This window comes from Equus asinus, chromosome 2, assembly GCF_041296235.1.
Source record: "Equus asinus isolate D_3611 breed Donkey chromosome 2, EquAss-T2T_v2, whole genome shotgun sequence".
NCBI lineage: Eukaryota > Metazoa > Chordata > Mammalia > Perissodactyla > Equidae > Equus > Equus asinus.
Window position 1 is genome coordinate 6,475,230 of NC_091791.1, and position 19,225 is coordinate 6,494,454.

The following is a 19,225-nucleotide window of genomic DNA, read 5'->3' on the forward strand; positions in this document are numbered from 1 at the left end:
CCACAGCAGCACTGGCCTGACACACTTCAGTCACCACAGCAGCACTGGCCCGACACATGTCAGTCACCACAGCAGCACTGGCCTGACACATGTCAGTCACCACAGCAGCACTGGCCTGACACACTTCAGTCACAGCAGCACTGGCCTGACACACTTCAGTCACCACAGCAGCACTGGCCCGACACATGTCAGTCACCACAGCAGCACTGGCCTGACACATGTCAGTCACCACAGCAGCACTGGCCTGACACACTACAGTCACAGCAGCACTGGCCTGACACACTTCAGTCACCACAGCAGCACTGGCCTGACACATGTCAGTCACCACAGCAGCACTGGCCTGACACATGTCAGTCACCACAGCAGCACTGGCCTGACACACTTCAGTCACAGCAGCACTGGCCTGACACACTTCAGTCACCACAGCAGCACTGGCCCGACACATGTCAGTCACCACAGCAGCACTGGCCTGACACATGTCAGTCACCACAGCAGCACTGGCCTGACACACTTCAGTCACAGCAGCACTGGCCTGACACACTTCAGTCACCACAGCAGCACTGGCCCGACACATGTCAGTCACCACAGCAGCACTGGCCTGACACATGTCAGTCACAGCAGCACTGGCCCGACACACTTCAGTCACCACAGCAGCACTGGCCCGACACACTTCAGTCACAGCAGCACTGGCCCGACACACTTCAGTCACAGCAGCACTGGCCCGACACACTTCAGTCACAGCAGCACTGGCCCGACACACTTCAGTCACAGCAGCATTGGCCTGACACACTTCAGTCACCACAGCAGCACTGGCCTGACACACTTCAGTCACAGCAGCACTGGCCTGACACACTTCAGTCACAGCAGCACTGGCCTGACACACTTCAGTCACCACAGCAGCACTGGCCCGACACATGTCAGTCACCACAGCAGCACTGGCCTGACACATGTCAGTCACAGCAGCACTGGCCCGACACACTTCAGTCACCACAGCAGCACTGGCCCGACACACTTCAGTCACAGCAGCACTGGCCCGACACACTTCAGTCACAGCAGCACTGGCCCGACACACTTCAGTCACAGCAGCACTGGCCCGACACACTTCAGTCACAGCAGCACTGGCCCGACACACTTCAGTCACAGCAGCATTGGCCTGACACACTTCAGTCACCACAGCAGCACTGGCCTGACACACTTCAGTCACAGCAGCACTGGCCTGACACACTTCAGTCACCACAGCAGCACTGGCCTGACACACTTCAGTCACAGCAGCACTGGCCTGACACACTTCAGTCACCACAGCAGCACTGGCCCCACACACTTCAGTCACAGCAGCACTGGCCCGACACACTTCAGTCACAGCAGCACTGGCCCGACACACTTCAGTCACAGCAGCATTGGCCTGACACACTTCAGTCACAGCAGCACTGGCCCGACACACTTCAGTCACAGCAGCACTGGCCCGACACACTTCAGTCACAGCAGCATTGGCCTGACACACTTCAGTCACCACAGCAGCACTCGCCTGACACACGTCAGTCACCACAGCAGCATTGGCCTGACACACTTCAGTCACCACAGCAGGACTCGCCTGACACACGTCAGTCACCACAGCAGCATTGGCCTGGCACACTTCAGTCACATCAGCACTGGCCATGCTACTAACTCCTCAGCAGCCCTTCACACTCCCACGGATGCCACTGGTCACCAACGACTTTTTAACCTTTGATTTAAAATTGCCACAGTACTTTATTCCAGTCACAAAGCTCCCGCCGACATGGCTGGACGAGCTCCCTTTGATAATGCCAGTACTCCAGAGCAAAGTCCGCCGTCTGTGTGCTGGCCAGCCCAGCTATCAGGCTCTCCCTGCCTTCTCTGATGAAGCTGGTGTTCACTTCACTCGCCAGAAGTGGAAGTTAAGAAAATCTGATTTCATTGCTACGAACTGTCTCTACTTGACATTCTAGGTATTCCTCTACTTCTCATCTTCTCAGAAAAGGAAGAAATCAGAAGCTCCCATGCTCTGGAAGTGTCACACAAAAGGCTCTGTAACGGTGTGACTTCATTTGGGTCTCAGCCATCCCTCGAGATTTTGGACTCTGTGCAGAGGCCCCAGGCGCGCGTCCACTCTGCAGCGTGTGTGTGTTCAGAAACGCACCAGGAATCCCGAGCCGTAAGGACAGGCGTCACAAGAGCCGACGGGTAAAGTGAAGAAGTTAGACTGGGTCATGCAAGGATTGCGGTCAGCTCCTACTACGTGTGTGCGTGCACGCCCCTGGCTGAGGAGACACATAATTAAAAGTATTTTAGAACACGAGTAGAGGGCAAATTAGGCCTGCTGCCCAGTAAGGCAGGCTGTACGAAACAAGGAATGTTAATAAAAGCTGAAAACAAGACTCAACACCACTACGCCGTTTCTTCGGGCTTGGGGTGCCCTCCCAACCACGAGATGAATCACCACTAGGTCAGTGATAAAGGCGGGAAGGCCCGTGAAAATTTTATAAGCTGGTAAAAAAATTGTTGTAGGCTGACACATTTAAAGGAACTCTGCAAAGCTGCTACACTTATTTGCAGGTAAGCGGCAGACTTTGGCAGGTAAATAAAACATCGACTTTATAGCAGTACTAACGCTATACTGTTTGTGCCACGATTATTAAAACTCTGTCCTTAAGAAACACTGTCATCCAATCCTTCATTTCCAGGGACTCAGATTCCTCACCCTGAAGGCTCATTGCATGCTAATCCCACCTTTAAGGGGCTGCCTATAACTCACAGAGATCAAAGAGGGAAAGGGTGCAGACAGACGGTGGAGGGCCCTTGACCAAGTCTGGTCCCCACGGGTAACCGCTGCTCGGATGCAAACTGTGAAATGGAGATTTTACCATCTGTCTGACTGGAGGCAACTCGGCTGAAGAGGCAGGAATCCTAAAGAATTGGGTTTCTGTTACATCGCTCTTTTTTTAAACCTTTCACTCAACTTTAACTGCCCCACCCCCACTCCCAACATCTCCAGGGCCTCCTGTGTTCACTAAAGCTCTGGACAGGAACTGCCAGAGAGGGTCTCGGCCAGCTGACCCCCACGGCCCCCCGTTCTCACTTAGAAAGATGGGGAGGCTCATTGCCCGGTCGGCTTTAAGGGTCTACAAAGCCCTCATTTCTCTGTCCACTCCCAACACACGAATGCAGATACGCTTGCAGGGCTGGTTATTTCCTAAAGGTACATTATTTGGAGAATGCCTGGGAGGTTTTTTACATCTTTCTACGTTTCATACTGCTGGCATTCCATTCATAATTAGCATACAATATTGTTACAAAAGTAACAGTTATTATTCAAAAGTTGAAAGATCCTAAACATCTCAGCCAGGGTCAGCAACCTGTGGCCCCCAGGCCACATCCAGGCACAGCTTGGCTTTTGCTGCCACAAGCTAAGAATGGTTTTCACCTTTTTTTTTTAGTGAGGTAAAACTCACGTAATATAAAATTAACCTTTTTTTTTAAGAGACTGCTCCTGAGGTAACATCTGTTGCCAATCTTCTTTTTTTCTTCTTCTTCTCCCCAAACGCCCCCAGTACATAGTTGTATATTCCAGTTGCAGATCCTTCTGGTTGTGCTATGTGGGACGCCTCCTCAGCGTGGCCTGATGAGCGGTGCCATGTCGGTGCCCGGGATCCGAACCAGCAAAACCCTGGACCACCGAAGCAGAGCGTGAGAACGTAACCACTCGGCCACGGGGCCGGCCCCCTAAAATTAACCATTTTAAAGTGTACAGTTCAGTCGCATTTAGCACATTGTTGTGCAACTACCAACGCTATCTAGTTCTGGTTCTCAAATATTTTTCATTATCCCCAAAGGAAACACCATACCCCTTACGCAATCACTCCCCATTCTCTGGCCCCCCCCCACCCCCCACCGGCAGCCACTAATCTGCTTTCTGTGTCTATGGATTTGCCGACTCTGGCCATTTCTTATGAGAATCATAAGATATATGTCCTTTGGTGACCAGCTTCTTTCACTTCACATGTTTTCAAGGTTCATCCATGTCGTAGCATGTATCAGTACCTCATTCATTTTTACGGCGGAACAATGTTTCATTTTATGGCTATGCCACATCTTGTTCATGCATTCATCCACTGATGGCCACCTGGACCACTTCCACCTTTTGGGTAGTGGGAATAGTACCAGTGCTATGGCCGTTCCTGTTCAAGGATTTGTCCGAATGCCTGTTTTCAATTCTTTTGGCATAAACCTAAGAGTAGAATTGCCGGATGATACAGTAGTTCTATGTTTAACTTTCTGAGCCAAAGTGTTTTCTGGTTTTTACATTTTTACATGGTTCCCTTTTATTAATGGTTATATAAATATCCTCAATTTTGCCTCCTGGCCTGCAAAGCCTAAAGTATTTATTATCTGGACCTCTACAGACAAAGGGTGCCGATCTTACTGTTCCTTTTAACTGTTGAAGGCTTTACAATCACAAAGTACTTCTGGATATACGGTCTACTTTGATTTCACTGGCTTTTCATCACCACGTTGTGGGGCAGGAAAAACCGGTGGCAAGACCAGCCTTTTACAGATGATCAGAGGCCCACGACCACCAGGCGCTGGAGCTGGACTCACCCCATCTCCCTTCTCAAACCCAGCTTTCCTTCTCCTCTCCCTCCTGCTAATGCAGCCCTTGCAGTCAACTACACCAACAACCAGACTAAACAGCCCTTGCAGTCAACTACACCAACAACCAGACTAAGAAAGCACGTTATTGGAACCTTACATTAAATGGGAGACTTGAGAAGTAATCTTGTATCAATGCTGAGAGGAGGGGGAAACTTAGGGGGAAGTTCTAGGGATAACAAAGCCACCAAGATGCTGGTGATGCCCCCAGTTATCTGAGGAACACATGAACAGAGGTGTGTGGCTGAACTGTCTGGCTCCCCAATATCACCGAATATGGCTGCAGCACGGCACCTGGCATCCAGTTTAGTTCAGGACAGAGCCCCTTTTTAGGGAGCCCCTCCCCCCGGTCAGGGATGAGGGAGCTTCAAGGCCATTTAATCCCAGCACTCACTGGAATCCTGTGCTAACTCTGCCGCATGTCCTGGAAGGGACAACTCATCCAAGGGTGTGACTCCCCACTAACAGGAGACGTGTGTCTCTCAAGGCAGCTCCTGACACTTGGCTGACATGAAATCTCTCTGTCCCTTCGTCTTCATTTAACAAGGTGTGCCAGGGACCACACCAGGTGCAGGGAATAGAGCGAGGAAGACAGCTCAGCCCTTGTCCTCAAGGGCCCTCCGTCCAGGAGGGGACATGGGTAAAGAGTACACCAACTGCTCCCACGAGAGGAACAGAAGCATGTCATGGAACTGCAGAGAGCAGCATGGGGGAGACCCCTCATTCAGCCTGGGTGAGTGGAGAAAGGTTTACAAGTTGCGCTGAGCCTGGAAAAGCTAGACAGATGGAAGGAAAATAAAGAGTATTTCTAAGCAGACAGAAGAGCATACGCAAAGGCACTGTGGCCTGCCAGAACACACAGGGTTGAATGTGTGAGAAATACCACCAGACGTCACTGGAGTCAGCAGGACTAAGTCCCATCCCTCCTGTATGTGGGAGTCCCCAGTATAGGTCCCATCCCCCTTTTCCCTCCCCTTGAAATCTCCAGGCCGATCCTCAAAGCAACAACCCCCAAGAACGATCTGAAGAAATCTGGCAGGCTAGCCACACTGCCCAGAGAACCAAGACGCATTCCTGCCTTTGAAAAATGGGTAGCAGAACACACATGACACTAGAAGGACTTGAAAATACATCTTGTGAAGTTAACAGCAGCACAGCAATTTGGAAGAAAAATACCCACATTTCCCTCCTGCTAAATCACTATTTGCCCCTGGTAAAGTCAATTATGTTAAAGAAAATAAGTTATTTTAGAAAAAAAAAAAGAGGGCTTGATAAGTGCCTTTATCCCAGCAAATAAAACTCGGAGAGCGAATGCTTGAGTTCCTGTATTTCTGAGGGTCTCCGGGCAGCCTGAATGGTATTTCTTAGCCAAAATGTTGAGGACGGTCCATAATTCCCATGGTAATCTGAGCATCTTTCCTGGGACCTGAGCTCAAAACTGCCGCTGGTCTCTCAGAAAGGAGAAGAAACACGGCTGGCTCCTGACCATCTCTGGACAGCCAAGGCGCCCAGCGGTGTGGGGGGGGGGGGAGGGTGAGCGGGGTGCGCACCACGCTTCCTTGTCTCCTCCTCCCCATCCTCTTGCCCAACACACACGCTTCCGGAAGCAAGTCCTGCAGGTTTCTCTCTTTTCTTTCCAAATACGCAGGAAAGACTTTGCTTCCAATAACACAGTCACAAGACTACCAAGTCACAACTGTTGAGTGTGACTAAGTTACACACTACCCCCAGCATTCTACATCAGTGGTTCTCAACAGAGAGCCAAATTGCCCCCAGGGGCCATGTGGCAATGGCTGGAGATATCTGGGGATGTCACAACTGAGGGAAGGGGAGTGCTCTTGGGATGTAGTGGGAGGAGGCCAGAGATGCTGCTAAGCACCCCGCAATGCACAGGATAGCTGCCCATGACCAAAAATTATCTGACCCAGAACAACAACAGTACACAGGTCGGGAAATCCGCTTTAGATGGATTAGCTTGTTTAGCCCTCAAGCAATCCTGTGAGGGAGAAACTACTGTCCTCCATAGTCAACAAGTGAGCAGACTGGGGCACGGAGGGCTGCAGAGCCCCCACACGTCCCAACCTGGCACCTTGGTCCTGGCTCGATTGGGCAGCCTCCACGGGAAGCACCTTCCTTGCAGTGATGTCACTGAACATCCGCAGGGACAAGGCAGTGAGCCTCAAACAGGTCACCTCCTGTGCAGCACCAGCCCCCGCTGGGCAGAGCTGGCCTCTGTCACATAGACTTAGGGCCAGCTGCTCCAGGCCCCTTGCTGAGCGCCACTGACCAGAGCTCATCCTCTGGACCACAGAGCTCCCTCAGCCCAGAATCTGCTTTCTTAGGGATTCTGCTAACAAATATAAGAAGGGGAAGGGACAGTGCTGTGAGTTCTGGGGGAGGCAGGCCTCTGGGCTCCTCAATCTGCCTCTGGGGCATGCTCGCCAGGCTCTCTCTCTCCACTCCCCTCCCTCCTCCCTCATCCCTCCCAGGTCCGGGGGACTGAGGACCATTCTCACTAGGCAGCTGTTATATACACCTATTGGAACAGCCCAGGGCTGAGAACCAAGGGCACAGTCAATTCTGGAAGGGGTGAGGAAGCCAATGTGATAAGCCCTGCAATACTGGGGAGGGTGGCAGGGAACAAGTTACATTTGGCACAAATCCTACGTCACACTAAGGCAGCAAATCGCAGATGGTGACCTGGCACTAGCCAGGCACCCAGCCGGACAGGAGTGTAGCAGGAAATGAGGCCAAGAAGGCCACAAAGGGTAGTTTAGGGGTTTCCAATCAGGCAGCAGCCACCAAAGTCTGAGAACTTGGATCAGAGAACCAAAGAGCCCAGGATGGATGCTGCATTCCAAGAAGACAAACACAGAACGTATTGGTTTAGCCATGAAAAAAATCACACAGATCCACATCCTTGCAATCCCCCCAAAGCTCCAAAACCACAGAGTTTTTGTAATTCATTTAACGGCAAAAATCTAGCCTGAGTGCAGATGAGGCTAATTAGAGGTTATTTCCCTCCCACCGTGCATGCCGGTACACTCGGGCAGCTGCATCCATACGTTTGACTGCGGGGTGCTGCCCGGACCTGCTGGGGGTAATCAGCACACAAGCCATCTGCAGGGGTACCACCTTTCTTCGCACACTGAGACAAACCTGAATTTTGAAACACCACTAGCCCCAAGAATTTCAGATAAAGGATTGCTAACCTGTACCAGAATATAAAAGCCCCATGAGGATGGCTCCAGATCCCCCCATTAGGATGGCTCCAGACCCCCAATGTCGAAGAACAAAGGTAGCAAGCAACCAGGAGGAAAGGAAGGAAGGAAGGAAAGAGTTACTGGAAGGCACAGTTTTCTTTTACAGTCATGCACCGCTTAACGACGGGGACATGTCCTGAGGACTGCATTAGGCGATTTCAGCATCATCACTGTTCTAGCATCATAGGGTGTACTTACACAAACCTAGATGGCATAGCCTACTACACACCGAGGCTATATGGTACTAATGTCCTGGGACCACCGTCATCCACGCTGTCCATCGTTGACTGAAACGTGGTTATGTGGGGCATGACTATATCTCTAATTTCTCCGCAGCTTAAGACAATTGTGTTTACCACGCAGGCTGGGACACACGTACCTTCACCGCTAATCATCTCTACACGTAGCGTCACCTGCCCAGGTTAGCTGCTTATGCAGAATGCTCCTCTGCTCATACTGTTAACCAATTACTAGACAACTTGTCCAGTAATAAATAAAATAAAAATTAGAAAATTTTAAGAAAAGTAAAGCTCACAATGCCACACTGCCCTTTTCCAATTAAAAAGTCATTAAAATGATCACCAGAAATTGTATATTTTCTCTAGAAATATCAATAATATAATATCAATAATATCAATATTATAATAAGTTAATATCAATAATATAATAAGTGAAGATTAATAACAACAAGGAGTAGTCCTTTTTCCTGCTGAAAGCTCTCCCGCATACATTATCTTGCCAGCTCCTCCAGGCGCAGCTGAGAGGTGAACACAAGCGCTGTTCTTTTCCCATCTCCCAGGAGAAGGGCCCGGGGCTCGGGGAGGGTAGACGAGGCGTAAGTGTTGCACCCAGGCCTGGATTCCAGGCATTCCGACTCCCAATCAAATGCTCTTTACCCTACACCATAATGTCCCCACCCCTAACTTTAAGTTACTGTAGTTGGGACTGTAGCTGTGATGTAACTCTCCAGCCTTTTTTGATGCACGCCTAGTCATAAAGACCAGGGTTATTGCAGAATATAAAGATTCCATTCTAGAAAAGAAACAAAAACCAACACGTAGAAACAAAGACACAGATCTCATTAGCAGGCTTCAGGACACCACCTTCTGAGGCCAAAAGAATGCAACAGGCATGGGGTCTGGGGGTGCCATGCACGTTTTAGGATAGTGAGAACAGGAAGTGCCAGACAGATATAAAGATAACTCATTTCGAAAGCAGCTTTCCTTATGCTCACAAGTCGACCCCCACCTCACCCCCTCCCGCCAGGAGCACCTTCTGGGTTAAGTACACAGAGAAGAACACCCTGCAATCTAGAGGACACAAGCAGCAGAATACACATCAAGGGAAAAGGCAGCATCTGCCCTCATTCACATCTCTTCACGTCTTTGTAGGGGTCTGGACTTCTGTTCTGCCAGTGACTCCCAGGGATGACAAGGTGTGAGAACTTACAATCCCTGGGCTCAGAGCTCATAATGCTAAAGGGTCCATCATAACTCTTACTGACGGACGGAGAATAAGTACCGAGAGGAACATGTGGAGATCACCAAAGCTCACCCCTCCTCGTCCTGCAGGGCACCCAGCAGACTACATTCCTGAGCCCCAGATGCCATTATGTCTGACCAGGGACTGAGCTCTGGGCAAAGGAATGTGAGCAGAGGGATGGGCACCACCTCCAGCCCCGGCAGGGAAGAAAATCTCCTGTGAATTGTCCTTCATCTCTTTCTTTACCCATCCACAAGCTGAAAGGCAAGGAGCTCAAGAGCCTAGTGGAAGGCAGAGCCACAGGAGAGAAGCGTGAATCCCTGAATGACTAGCCAGTGCAGAGCCCCCGTGCCCCCTCCCCACTGCCCACTTGGACTGTAACAGGAAGGACAAACAAGCTTTTGTGGGATGAAGCCAGTGAAACGATGGGGTTCTTTGTTTCAGCAGCTAGCTAATGCTAACTCAGAAAGGAATTCACAATAGTTACATTTATATATAAAAATGTATCTAATTTATCCAAGTACATTAAGCAAAATCACTCAAGATGGCATACAAATTTTGTATCACACTCCTGAGGGACTGCAGCAGCAAACTGCTACTGTAAACAGTAATTGCAACAGGATAAAGATTCTGAGTTATTGGTTTTTTTCTTTGAGGAAGACTGGCCCTGAGATAACATCCACTGCCAATCCTCCTCTTTTTGCTGAGGAAGACTGGCCCTGAGCTAACATCTGTGCCCATCTTCCTCTATTTTATATGTGGGACGCCTGCCACAGCATGGCTTGACAAGCAGTGCATAGGTCCACACCTGGGATCTGAACCAGTGAACCCCCGCCCACCAAAGTGGAGCGTGCAACCTTAACCACTATGCGACCCGGCAGGGCCCCCGAGTTACATTTGTGATGAGATTCATCCAGGGGAGCTTTAGAGATTTGCCTTCATCTAGTCCCTTCAGGACCCCTGGGAATCAAGAGGAACCCTGGCCCCTGATCCGACCCCGGAGCAAACTTTAAAATTCTAGGGAAGCCATGAAACATCTCTCCCCATCTTCGACCCTCCCCTCAAACAAGCAGGGGCTGCAGAAGCAATAGGGCCCACCAGGCAGACTGGGATGCTGGGAGAGCCTGAATTAAACCAGGGATTCAGTCTCAGGCAACACAAGGCTCTCCCCACAATCAATCAATAAAGAATGAAAGAAACTAACACTTGACAAGCACAGACCAAGGGAAAGGTTTGTGCTGGGTTCTCTCTCTTTATCCCCAGAACTGCCCAACAAGGTTGGCATTATCATCAATTTTTTAAAGAAGGTTTAGGGTAAACAACTCGCCCAAGGTCACTTAGCTAGCAGGAGATGGGGCTGAGATTCAAAGAGGGATCTCTATGACCACAAACCTGTGATCTTTTGGCACATACCATATGCTAAAAGAAAACCTTTTTCTCTTCAAGGCACCCAAATGAAAATTAAACAAGCTAACAGACATCTGTCTGGGGGTGAAACCATCTGCCTTTTGAAGGCAGAGAGGGCCTGTGTGCACGGATACTCAGCATCCCACCTGCACGCAGGGAAGCAGATGACTGCAGAGCGCCATGCTAAGACTGTGCTTATAAATGACCATCAAGAAGCACTGAGTCACTAATTTGTCACAGGCCAACATCCTCCCCACCCCATTCGCTACTGAAATTAAAGTGCTCCCAGGACGGCCCAGGGCCGCAGCAGGCTGTGAATGGTGTGACCCGGTGGGAGGAGCCAGCCTCATGGTCTGAAAAGTGAAGAGTGTCCCCTGGAGTTGTTCACTGGGCTGACAGGGAATGTGCGAGGCCAGTAGCAAAGCCTCCTTGCCATCCCTAGAGAACTGGGATTCCAGAACCAGAGTGAGCCTCGCCATCCTACTCACACTACAAAAACAAACGGAAGGAGACCAGAAATAAATATCGTGGATATCTTAGTCTCTCAATACTAAAGGCAGGTGAACACAGGCAGGTGGAGCCCGAGAGACACCCCAGAGGAAAAGCCCACTCCCAGTGTGCCTTCAATTACACACACACGACTTCGTGTCCAGCTCTCAAACTATCTGATCATACTGTCCTGTCACCATCTGATGACAAGAAATCCTGATGTTTGAACACAGAAACCAGTAGGAGTCCTTAACTTCAATTCCGTGAGCCTTGCGAGGGAAGTGGGGGCTTAGTCGGCTAGCTCCCCCCGCCTCACTTCCCAGGCGTCTGCAAAGCACTGGGGACCCAAAGCCTTACAGGAAAAAATGACCCAGAAGGTGGCCACTGAAGGCAGATGAAAATTCAGACAAAAATCCTTACGTCATGATAATCAAAATGCTATGGGCTGAGTTGTGTCCCCAAAAATTCAGTCGTTGAAGTTCTAACCACCACCCCAGCCCCCCAGCTCTCAGAACGCATTTGGATGTATTTGGAGACGGGGTCTCTGAAGAGGTGGCTGAGGTAAAAGGAAGTCATAAGGGTGGGCTCTAATCCAATATGACTGGGGTCCTTATAAGAAGAAGAGAACAGGACACAGACACACACAGAGGGAAGACCATGTGAGGACACAGGGAGAAGGAGCCATCTACAAACCAAGGACAGGCCTCAGAAGGAACCAACCCTGCCAACGCCTTGATCTTAGACTTCCAGCCTCCAGAACTGTGAGAAATAAATTCCTCTTGGTTAAGCCCCCAGTGTGGTACTTTGTTAAGGCAGCAGACTAATACACATACTTTACTTTACACACTGATCTGAATCACAGCCCCAAAGTCCTTCCCACCTTATTAATAAAAGCAAACATAGGAAGAATGCTATTTCTATTCGCATAACAGTGTTTCCAAACTGCCTTATGGTAGATTAGCTCTTGTGACCCTCCCAAAAGCACTAGCAACCCATTTTGAAAATGTGGAAAAGGATGGAGAGGTTCAAAGACTATTCTCAGGTCACATGAACAAAGAGTGGTAGGTAGTGGCAGGGCTAAAACTCAAACTCCGTGCCCTCACTGGGTCCCCTCCTCATTGCTTACCTCTCAGAAGATCCTCTCAAGACACAAAAGGAGTTTGAAAAGTGCCCATCTTGCCGAGCACGTGGGCCAGCAGTGTAAAGCACTGCTGATCTGCCAACCAGCCTCTCACTCCTGATCTTTCCAACTGGACTCAGGGCCCTTCCAGGAACAAACTCAACAATTTCACAGCTCAGTGGCCCTGCTCCTGCTGCCCTTCCTGCGAGCACCACCTCCAGCAGCAGCCCTCCCTCGAACTACAGCACAGGCACCTGCCCACAGGCTCGTCTCCCAAATTAAACCAAGGCAGCCCTCAAGGATGGGCTGTAATAAGGTAAATGCAAATCCAAACCACAATGACACACCACTACACACCTCTCAGAGTGGCTGAAATAGACAAGAGAGATAACTAAAAATGCTGGCGAGGTACAGAGAAACTGGATCACACATATATGGCTGCAGGAAATGGGAAATGGTACAGCCATTCTGGAAAAGTCTGGCAGTTTCTTAAAAAACCAACTATGCAACTAGCATACAATTCAGCAGTTACACTCCTGGGCATCTATCCCAGAAAATGAAGGCTTCCATTCACACAAAAACCTGCACATGAATGTTCATAGCAGCTTTATTTGTAACAGCCAAAACCCAGATGTCCGTCAACAGGGGAACAGTTAAAAGCATCTGTGGTACATCCATACCATGGAACACTACTCAGCAATGAAAAAGAATGAACTATTGACACACACAACCTGATGAATCTCCAGAGAATTACGCTGAGTGAAAAAAGCCTGTCCAAAAAGGTTACATACTGTGTGGTTCTGTTCACATAACAGTCTTGAAATGATAAAATCATAGAAATGGAGAACAGACTAATGGTTGCCAGGGCTTCTGTTGGAAGGAGGAGGGAGATGGTGTGACTATAAAAGAACAACATGTGGGGTCCTTGGGGTGATGGAAATGCTCTGCATTTTGACTGTATTGATGTCAATATCCTGGTTCAGACACTGTACTATAGTTTTGCAAGATATAACTTTGGGGGAAACTGGTAATGGGTACATGGGTTATCTCTCTGTGCCATTTCTTACAACTGCATGTGTCTATAATTATCTGAAAACATAAAGTTTAAAGAAGAAAAAAAAGAGAGAGGAAAGAAGGAGGGAAGGATAGAGCGCAAGTGAGCGAGCTTGGGCAGAGACACTGTGGCATTCTCCGATGTACCCAGCAAAGGACTCAACAACGGCCTGTTTCTTTGTCTATGTTTTCACTACTTGCACCCTCAGAAGTCACAAGAGAACAAGAGAAAGAACTGTTCACAGATCTTAAGACAATCCTGATAAAACATCTGATATTCTAAGGCAAACACTAGCACAACAATAAATTTAAAATTTGTATAACGTTTCCAAAGTAAAATCAGGTTTGTAGAAATATAATATGCCCTAATTTGGTTTTTCTGCAACTCCAGTGAATGAAAATGTCTGCATTTCTATTTACTTAGAATCAAATCTAATTTTTCTTCCCCAAAGTAGCAGCTTGCTTGCTACTCTAGATAACAAGAGATCTCGCTGCAACTCCCACACTCCCAAATTTATTTGGACATTACACTATTCCTAGCAATTATCATTACTCACACCTAATCGGCATATACACATCATGCTCCCCAACACCAAGCAAATGTCCCTTACCCCCGATATAGGAACAAAATACACCACTAAGAAATCAACTTTTGAGGAAAAGCATTCTTCCAGCAACTGCGGCTGTTAAATCCAAGCAGGAAATCACTTGCCACGACATTTCTAAACTGTGCTTTATTAAGTAAAAAATAAATGAAAGCAACACTCCACTGAGTGCTTGGCTTATCTCGAACACAGGGCTCCGTGCTCTGCCAACATTCTCTCAATGAATCCTCGCTGGGCTTTGCATAGGCAGGCTTGGCTCCATTTTCCAGATGAGGAAACTGAGGCTAAGAAAGCATGAGTAATTTGCTCAAAGGTCACTTATTGAACAAGACCCAGGAGTTAAAAGTTTTCTGTGCAGCCACGCCCACATCTTCGTTTGAGAGTTCTACCTGGAAGAGGGCAGAGCGAAGAACATACCCCTGGTCCACTAGTGTTCCGTCTGCTTCGAAACAAAGTTAAAGGCTAGAGGGGCTGGCCCCGTGGCCGAGTGATTAAGTTCGCGTGCTCCGCTGCAGGTGGCCCAGTGTTTCGTTGGTTCGAATCCTGGGCGCAGACATGGCACTGCTCATCAAACCACGCTGAGGCAGCGTCCCACATGCCACAACTAGAAGGACCCACAACGAAGAATATACAAATATGTACCAGGGGGCTTTGGGGAGAAAAAGGAAAAAAATAAAATCTTTAAAAAAAAAAAAAGTTAAAGGCTAGAAAGAGAGCCTCACTCTCCCACTGCCCTCTACACCGGCTCTCTTAGTTTCCTACTGCTGCATAACAAACTGCCATCTATTTCCAGGCTCATTTTGGGTGTTGGCAGAATCCAGCTGGGACTGTAGGATTGAGGTCCCTGTTTCCTTGCTGGCTGTCAGCTGAGGGCTGCCCTTGGCTCCCTGAGGCCTCTATCTGGTCCTTGCAAGTGGGTCCCTACATCTCAGAGCCAGCAACTGCACACTAAACCCTTCCTAGGCTCAGAATCTCTCTGACTCCACCTCTGCATCTTTCTTCTGAGTCCCTCTTCGGTGACCAGCCAGAAAAGCTGTCTGCTTTTTGGGCCCATGTGGATGATCCAGGATCATCTATCTCAACGTTCATGTTAATAACATCTGCAAAGTCCCTTGTGCCATGTCACATAACATTCACAGGTTCTGGGGATTAGGGCATAGACATTTTGGGGAGCCATTACTTACCTCCCACACTATCACTGAGAGGCGAGCACAGCATCTTCAGCTGTGACGGCAGAACATGCTGCATCTTTTTACTCAGTCTTAGGAACAGGATCCATATGAACACAATTTTACTGGTGTGGAGAGCTAAGACTCTGAGTTACTGGTGGTGATGGAAAAGTTTATACGGTCCAAGCCGCGGTGTGACAGCTAGGTCAAAGTTCATGCCAGCATTAATAAACCAAGTCTGTAAACACTGACCCACCAAACTCAAGCCCAATGGGAGAAATTAACAGGCTAGTAAATTTCATCGGCACTCGCAACCCCCACCATGAATCTGGGGAACCAGCATTTTCTGCCTTTGCTGAGGAAGCAACACATTGGCTGTTTACTCCTTGCCTGATTTTGCAAAATAAATAAATAAATAACTGAAGTGTCTAATTTACAAACAATGCTTCTAACAGAGTCCAAATACTTGCAAACAATGCGCTGTGATTCATGTTTCCAAATGAGATGGAGTTTTATCATTTTCTTTCCCCTCGTGATTCATTCATTGGCCAAGTCAGTGGCCAGAATGGAAGTGTGGCCCACCCACAGATCCCCCAGAAAGCCTCTAGGGAAACAGAGCTCTGTTGTTAGGCTCCCCAGAAAAACACTGTGGTTGGGAAGGGGTATCTCCAGTAATTTTCCCTTAAGCAGAAACAGCCAATTAGCTAATGGGAATGAATCCCTACCTCCCAGCACTTACATCTTCCCAGCCCACACCCTTCGTGAAAACCAGTGGAATCCTCCCTATGCATCTCAGACAAGTGGGAAGCCTGGGATGACCCCAATGCACGCATCCCTTCCTTCCCTTCTGCCCAAAATCAATTGTTCCAGGCCGGCCTGCCCTCTCTGAAGGGGGCTCTATTATTTAAAACTCCTTCTGATGCTGAGTGAGTTGTGCTGCCTTGTCATTTCCACCCAGTTCAGCGGTCTCATCCCTACCCTGTGAAACTAAGCAGTGTAGCCCTATTCTTTCCTCTACCTGACAGCCACTCACATCCTTCCTAGACACACCTGGCAAAACCATCCAGACACTTTTCTTCTTTGGAAAAAAGTTTTCTTAAAACTGAAGTATTAGCCAAAGGTTTTACATTAGAAGTCACAGCGGTGAGTCCTAAGGAAGCTTCTGCGAGGCATGTGACTTAATGGGGAGGGACACAGCCATGTTCTTGCCCTCAACCACCTCCCCACTGAGGAGATTCTGCTCACTCTATCCCTGAACTTACCCTCTGGTGTCCTCTAGACACGACAGTCAAGCCACTCTACAGGTATCATACCTACAGTGTCCTCAATGACACCATCAGATCACCCAGGGAGCCAAGGAAATGTATCAAGGTGTCTTCAAATGCAGTGCTCCAAAGAGAAGCCCCTCCCCCAGCTCCTGGGAGTACAGTGCGGGAGAGCATGAACTCTAGAACCACAGCAAGGGTTCAAGCCAGGGAGTAGCACTTAGTAGTGGTGTGAGAGAGGGGAAGCAATTGATCTTCCCTCTGCCTCTGTAGTCCCCACCGCACAGGACAGAGGCGGCAAGCCCTGCGCCCCAGCTAGAGCTGCTCCCTGCCCCCTCTGCAGGGTGGTGGGCCCCTGGCTCCTCTGCTTGCTCCTGCCTCTCCTCAGTCCTCCAGCTCTTCCTCCATCTCTCCGTGCTGTGCTCCCTGCAGGTCTGTCCTGAGTTCTCTCCCCATACACATCACCCCAGCAGGCTCACCACAGCCTGGACCCCATTGCCACCACACCTGAAACAATCCCAGCTAGCATCTCCACCCCAACCCTCCCTCATCAAATGCAGATTAATGGGGACGTTTCTTCACGACGTGCCCCCAGCTGAATCCACGCAGAAGCACACAGGGTGCAGGCTCAGCTCACAGAGTCAGAAAGCCCACCTCTGCCACTGACCTTTGTGCATGTCTGAGCCTCAGTTTCCACATCTCTAAAACGGAGGCAGGAAGGGAGCTCCGTCGCAGTGGTCCTGAAGCCAGGAGGCCCCCCAACCGGTGTGTGGCACAAGCCACTGTAGGCCCAGAGGGGGACCCAGGCTCAGGCCTGTTCCCAAGGCCACTGTCCAAGCATCTAGCAGAGATAAGCAACTGGAGTCTCATAAAGGAGAGCCCTGGGGGCTAAAGCCACCTAGGAGGCTTTCCAAAAGTCAGAGGGCCAGGACTGAACCAGACCAGCTGTGGGAGTGGGCACCACACTCCTGGAGCCAGCGGGGTGCTGCACGGGCTCAGAGACCCGAGGGCAGGGCAGGCTGAGCCGGAGCCCTAGAGGGCACAACCCAGCGGCAAAGGGGAGGCCAAGGTCACAAGAGGCCTTGCAAGTGGGGCAGAGTCTGGCCTGGGTGAGGGAGGTGGTCAGGACTCCTTTGGATGGAGAAGCAGGAGGAAAGTGAGACTTAAAATCACCGGGAACATCCAGGGATCCCAGAGGGCAGCCGGGGCGGACGGGAACCCGGGGTAGAGAAGGCAGGAGCCCACAGGCCTCGGCAGGCCGGGCTGCGAATGGCCTGCGGAGGCCGGCAGAGCGCGGCAAGGGCCGGGGTCCGCTCGTTTGCCATTAAGGAAAGCCTCGCTCTCTGGAATGTGTAGTCACTCCGTCCGAAATGTAAACTTGCAACCCGATTCCCCCACTCCCCTCAGGAAACGACAAAGAGCGGCGGAGCCAAAACAGGTCCCCGCCCTCCCCAACCAGCTCTCCGGGCCCCGGGGACACCGGAGCGCTCGACTGCTCCTCTCCGAGGGTCCCGCACGGCCCAGGGCGCGACCACCAAGTGGCGGGCAGCGCGCTCGGCCCGCCCGGGTGGCGCAGGCCACTTCCTACTGGGCAGAGAACAATTCTTCGCTTTGATCATTGCAACTTGAAACCGTCCACACCGAGCCCCAGACTCTGAACACAACTTCATCCAAAAAGCAAAAAGGCGCGGCAGAACAATGACGCCGGGGCTGCCCGGCCGGGCCCGGCCAAACTGAAGGCTTCGGCCGCGGGCAGAATGGGATCTCCGAGTTAGGGGAAGCCCCGGAGATTGGAAGGCTCCGCCACTGGGGTGCCCGCCCGAGCACTGGACGTCGGAGGGGACACCCTCGGGAAGTGACACAACTCGCCCCTCACCCCCGCGTGTCCCCGGCCCGGCTTTCCCGGGCTCCGGCGGGGGGCGCGGGCACAGCGTGCGCCCGGGGTCCGAGTGGGCAGCGCCCGCCGACGGGGTGCGATCGGGCGCTCGGCCGGGCGGCGCGGGCGGGCGGGGCGGAGACGCCTCTTCCCGCGCCGCGGCCACTCCGCATCCCGCCCGCGCCGGCGGCAACAGGCTCGGCGCACCCCCGCCCCGCCGCCCGCGCCCCGCCAGGCCCCGGCCGCCCGGAGCGCCGCGCCCCGAGAAGTTGGGGCAAGTGGCGGGCGCGGCGGCGGGGACGCGGGGCAGGCCCGGCGCGAAGCGGGCGGCGCGCGCTGCTCACCCACGCCGTATTTCTCCTCTCTCTTGGTGGGCACCCAGCGCGTCATGGCGCCGCGCGGGGCCCGCGCCCCAGGCCGCCGCGAGAGCCGCCGCCGCCGCCGCCGGTCGGGCAGGAAACTCCGCGCCTAGGCCGCCATTTTCCATTCCTTTCGAGCCGCGACAGGATGGGAGGAAAAAGTTTGCGGCGGAGGCGGTGTCATGTGGGACGGGGCGGGCGGAGCGTCGCGGGCCGGATGGGAAAGGCCGGGAGCTCCGGAGAGAGGCGGGACGGCCGCCGGCTGCGCGCCCGCCCTCGCGCGCCCCGACCCCGCCGGCGCCCCGGCTGTGCCCCGAGCCCGCGGCCCCCGCGGCCGCCGCCGACCCGGTAACCCAGCCCGATCACAGCGCGCCCCACCCGTCCCCCGCATTCCCGGCCCCCGGACACCCCATGGAGCGCCCCGCAGGGACGTCGTCTTTTCATTATCCAGAGTCTCCTTGAACCAGTG

The 19,225-nt window shown here is 51.4% G+C and overlaps 1 protein-coding gene across 3 annotated transcripts in view; it reads right to left on the reverse strand.

Annotated features, from left to right (window-relative positions):
• Nucleotides 1-18,934, reverse strand: part of DOCK1 (dedicator of cytokinesis 1) — a 505,440-nt gene extending 486,506 nt beyond the window's left edge. For all 3 annotated transcript variants that reach the window (XM_070481013.1, XM_044748741.2, XM_070481015.1), the window contains exon 1: nucleotides 18,742-18,934. In XM_070481013.1, the coding sequence (XP_070337114.1) occupies nucleotides 18,742-18,787 (46 nt within the window). In that variant the 5' untranslated portion in view covers nucleotides 18,788-18,934. The remainder of the gene's footprint in view (nucleotides 1-18,741) is intronic.
• Nucleotides 18,935-19,225: the final 291 nt, after the last annotated feature.